Raw genomic sequence first — 5,000 nt, forward strand, 5'->3', positions numbered from 1 at the left:
CCTTACTATTAAGCCAAAGTTTAAGAAAGTAACACGACATGGTTGGTTATGACCTTCACGTCGTCATCAGATTTGATGACGTCACATCTACTCTAGGCAAACGTTTATTTTTGTTCTTTCTTTTTCGTTGAGAGAATCAACACTGGTGTACAAATGTAAACCATTTAATAAAATGTTTTAAGTATCGTGTTTGTTTTCTTAATCAGTCCGTAACATAGTATCAGTCTCAGCATTTTTTTCTTATTTAGTCAATTAACGAAATATAAAATAAACCAGGGAACTGGAGTTTTGAAAGAAATTATGTATACTTTTTCACTACAGAAACAAAGCATATGTTGCACTATGTGCTTACACTTTATGCATGGCCTAGGCCTGCTCAGACCAGTTGCTGCACACATTCTGTTGGTTTCCAGAACCTGGGTAGAGATGAAGGCTTATGTATTTCCAGTTTCATGTGATGTTTATGTAGTTTAGCGGCTGATGTTTCACCATCTCTTCGAGAGCTTGAACTTTCTTTGAATTATCACTCTTTTCCAATTTCTTCCTTTGACTGGTAAATTTGTCATTGATCAGTTCCATAAAGAAATCCAAAGATTTTCCAGATAGCTGTATCATAGTCTTCATTTCTTTAATTAACTTCACCGGATGAATTTAACGTGTGGAAATGAATCTATCACCCAGTAACGATTGTCCGCTACTGACCAAGCTGTTAACGCGGCAGATACTTGTCATTAATCAATCGACCACATTTTATGTATTGCATCAGCTGTCCTGTTTGCTTGTTCATCCTCTTCATCACTTATTCGTACAAAGTAATGCTTAATAGAGTTATATCATTATATGACAAACTTACGAGCTGTACTTGCGGTAACTTCCTGAATGCCAAAAAAAAAAAGTCAATGCAATGGTTTCAAATATTAACAGCGGTATGGTTATCATGATTGTGCAACGTAAACAGTCAATGAATATGGCATTATAACAGTAAAGAAAACAGCCTGTGCTTTTTAATTAAAATGCATAATTTCACTTCGCTCGTTAAGGCACCCAATGAGATGTTCCCCGACCGGTTCCCCACTCAGTTCACCACTTGACCCTGCCCAGTCAACACACCGGGTGGAACTCTTCCTCACTTCGTTTTTTTGAGAGATCGTCTGGACTTTGAATACTTTCTATAGAATTGACTGGTAAGCCATCAATTCTTTACAGACAACAACAAGCTATTAGTGTTTTGTGGCTACATTTTTTGCGCCTTTTTGTGATTGCTGTCACTACCACTTGCCTGTCTGCTTTACAGGAAGGTGGTATGTCGGAGCGGGGTAGCAATAAACCTGAATCGCCAAGGCGTTCTGGCGTTCTTCAGGCAAGAAAGGCGATAAGAACAGTTCCAAGGAACATAGTTCAAAGGCACAGACAAACAAAGAAGACTACTAAAGCGACACACGTGCGAGCAACTCAGCCGACATCGAGTCCGAGCCAACAAGCGCCGGCTCCGGTAGTTAGCGAGTCTACCGTGAGTGACAAACTGGAATCACTCACACAGCTACTGAGTGGTTTTATTAACAACCTCACTCGTTCAGAGCCTGAGACTTCTAATTCTGTTCACCGTCCTCATGATATTTCGCTGTCTGATGGCGAAATTACCGACAGTGATGCTACTGGGCCCGACCCTTTAGATCGATTGGATGAAGTCATCAGCCCTGCCCAGCTTAATAATTCAGATCACAGTGAATTTCAAAAGGCTTTAGTGGATTTAGCCGGGTCTTTTCTTGGAGAAGAAGAAAAGGGTGAGGCATTATCAGACAAGCTGGCCAACATTCTAAACGACAGTTTACGTCGAAGACCAAGTGATGACTCTGTGAAAGCCACGGCTGCAAAAAATAAACTTCCTGCCAATGTGGACAACTTAAAAGTACCCGTCACAAATAACGACATCACCCAGGCTTTGAACAATGGTGGGAAACTTCTTGATGCCCGTCTTACACGGACAAATTGCCTCATATCCAAAGCCATTGTCCCCATTGCTAAGCTGTTAAGTGATTTAGGAGAGAAGAAAAATCACCCAACAAACTTCTATCTTACAAGTTTGAACGATAGCCTGAGGATTTTGGCTGCTGCCTTCAATTATCTTAATCATACACGAAAAGAAGTGGCTCGTATTCACGTGAATGACTCGGCTCTAACCCACCTTACTAGATGGGATTGTGAAGTGGGAACAAATGAACTTTTCTCCTTTGATGTCAAAAAATGTGATGAGATACACAAGACCAAAAAGCTGGGGAGGCCTCAATATAAACAGAAAACCAACCTGCACGACCAACCCAGGAGATTCAAGCCTTACTATAACAAGAGACAGGTTGACAAAACCTATAACCAGGGATATCCCCCAACTAGGTACAATTATAAGCCTTTTTTAGGCCAGAAACAGTCTCAGGGGAGGAAACCGTACAACAGGCACCCCCGTTAACACCGTCCCAATTAACCAATTAACACCCCTAAAAACTTTATAGGGGGAAAGGTTTATTTATATAACGATCGGTGGAAAGCGTTAACAGGGGATAAATTAATTCATGATATAATTTCAGGCAACGTTATCTCCTTTGATCAGTTGCCAACTCAAGACAAACCTCCAAACTCATTTGTGTTTTTCTCGTAAGAATCAACAGGCCTTAGACTTAGCCATGTTGGAATTTATTGGTTGTGGTATAGTCGAGGAATGTATTAGACCATTACAAGGTTCATGTTTTTATTCGAATATTTTCCCCACAATCAAGAAAGACGGCTCTGCTAGAGTTATATTGAATCTTAGAGAGCTAAATGAATTCATTACTTTCATTCATTTTAAGATGGAGACCTTTGGGGATGTTTTATCTATGATATCCCCAAATTGTTATTTTATGACCATTGCCTTTAAACATGCCTTTTTCTCTATTTCTGTTAAGCCAGACCAAAGAAGGTGGCTTCGTTTTCTATGGAATAATGCTCACTGCCAGTTTGCTTCTCTCCCTCAGGACTTATCATCAGCCCCTAGATTGTTTACAAAGTTGTTAAAACCGGCACTGGCATATTTGCGAAAATTAGGAATGTTAATCTCGTGTTATATTGACGACTGTATTGTTATTGCTTCATCGAAGGAGGAGCTGTTGTATAACGTGAATTATGCAATGCAATTCTTTGATTCATTAGGTCTGACAATTAACATCGAAAAGTCGATCCTGGTTCCTACTCAAAGAGTGAAAATTCTGGGCGTTCTTCTAGACTCGATCAACATGGCGGTAGCATTGCCTGATGATAAAATGAAGCGGATTCGATATGAGCGTAGTTTATTACTGAATAAGAAAACGACTACTTTGCATGAATTATCTTCGTTTATCGGATTGGCTGTGTTTGCGGGTGTTGCCGTTCCTCAGGCACCGTTACATTATAGATACTTGGAGATCGTTCGGAATATGGCACTTATTAAGAGCAAGGGAGGTTATGAGGCACACACCTTTTTGGATGTACATTCTCGTGACTTGATTCGCTGGTGGGTCGATCACATCACTTATCAGACTAAATCTATCCTAAATCCTACTCCTGATTTAGAAATTCGTACGGATGCCTCACTAACAGGCTGGGGAGCGAAATTAGGCTCTATAGTAACTGGTGGAAATTGGAATAGCGATGAATTGAATCATATAAATTGTTTGGAATTGAAGGCTGTATTGTTGGGGCTAAAATCTTTATGCAGAGAATATAGAGACACTCACGTTAGATTGAGGTCAGACAACACGACAGTCATAGCTTGCATTGATCGCTGCGCAAGTAATAAAGTATCGTTATTGACGATTGTCGAACAGATTTTTGAATGGACAAACATGAGAGGCATCACATTATCAGCCGAGTATATTAAAGGTTCGGAGAATATCGAAGCAGACCGGGAGTCACGAATAAGGAATAATGGTATAGAATGGATGCTCGATCGTAACATCTTTTCTGCTTTATGCAAAAACTATTTTGTGCCAGAATTAGACTTGTTTGCCACCAGGATAAATGCTCAATTACGTAATTTTGTAGCTTGGAAACCAGATCCTGATGCTTCTTATATCGATGCCTTTACCATACCTTGGTCATGTGGTTTCAACTATGCCTTTCCACCTTTCAGTATTATCGGGAAAATGATCCAGAAAATGCCAGAGGAAAGAGCGAACGACTCTTTTAGTAATTCTTCCTCTTTGGCCGACAAGAGTCTGGTTCCCAAGAGCACTGCAATTATTAGTGGAGGATCCTGTAATATTGCCTCGGAACTGCCTCACTCTTCCACAGGACCCATATCGCAAACATCCTCGAGCTGCAACGTTGAGACTCACAGCGATGGTGCTATCAGGAGATCTTTCGAAAGTCAAGGCCTTTCGCCAGAAGTTGCAATCTTTTTACTTGGGTCATGGCGAAATACAACAAAATTACAATATAGGTCGCATATCGAGCAATGGATGTCATTTTGTATCCAAGGGAAAGTTAATCCTTTTCAACCATCTGTAGGTGTACTTCTGGAATTCCTTCTCCATGAATACAGGAAAGGGAGAAAATATAGCTCCATGAATACGTTACGATCTTCTATTTCTGCGATTGGGAATATTGACGGTAAAACCAGCAGGTCAACACTTGTTGGTATCCAGATTTATGAAGGCAGTTTTTCAAGAGAGGCCGGCTCTCCCTAGATATAACGTAACATGGGATCCTTAGGTTGTGCTTGAATATATAAAGACATTAGGACCGAACAAACATCTTAGGATTCATCAATTATCCAGGAAATTAGTAATGCTAATGCTGATCTTATCCGGGCAACGTTGTCAAACATTACATAAGTTAGATGTAAGGAATATGAATATTACCCATTCTAAGGTAGTATTTACTATTGGAGATATGCTAAAGACTTCAGGACCAAAGAGACATCTATCACAAATCAGTTTTAAGCCTTATGTACCCGAAAAGAGGTTGTGTGTACACACAGCACTCAGACA

The 5,000-nt window shown here is 40.1% G+C and overlaps 2 protein-coding genes across 2 annotated transcripts in view; both read left to right on the top strand.

The window, feature by feature from the left end:
* Bx42 (Puff-specific protein Bx42) overlaps positions 1-185 on the top strand; it is a 10,158-nt gene extending 9,973 nt beyond the window's left edge. The window contains exon 9 of the mRNA XM_043038115.2: positions 1-185. This exon is cut by the window's left edge and continues 1,191 nt beyond it. The gene's annotated coding sequence lies outside the window, so the exon portion shown is untranslated.
* A 3,147-nt stretch (positions 186-3,332) lies between these two features.
* Positions 3,333-4,938, top strand: LOC122245227 (uncharacterized). Its single transcript, XM_043003176.2, has one exon. It carries the CDS (start codon positions 3,447-3,449, stop codon positions 4,695-4,697), a length of 1,251 nt encoding a protein of 416 aa, XP_042859110.2. The 5' UTR covers positions 3,333-3,446; the 3' UTR covers positions 4,698-4,938.
* The last annotated feature ends 62 nt before the right edge of the window (positions 4,939-5,000 follow it).

Source organism: Penaeus japonicus, unplaced genomic scaffold (assembly GCF_977035675.1).
Source record: "Penaeus japonicus unplaced genomic scaffold, GWHDUDI00000001_assembly GWHDUDI00000026, whole genome shotgun sequence".
Lineage (NCBI taxonomy): Eukaryota > Metazoa > Arthropoda > Malacostraca > Decapoda > Penaeidae > Penaeus > Penaeus japonicus.

Excerpts from the sequence above, each read along its gene's own strand:
- LOC122245227 (XM_043003176.2), top strand. The coding sequence starts at position 3,447 with ATGGCACTTATTAAGAGCAAGGGAGGTTATGAGGCACACACCTTTTTG.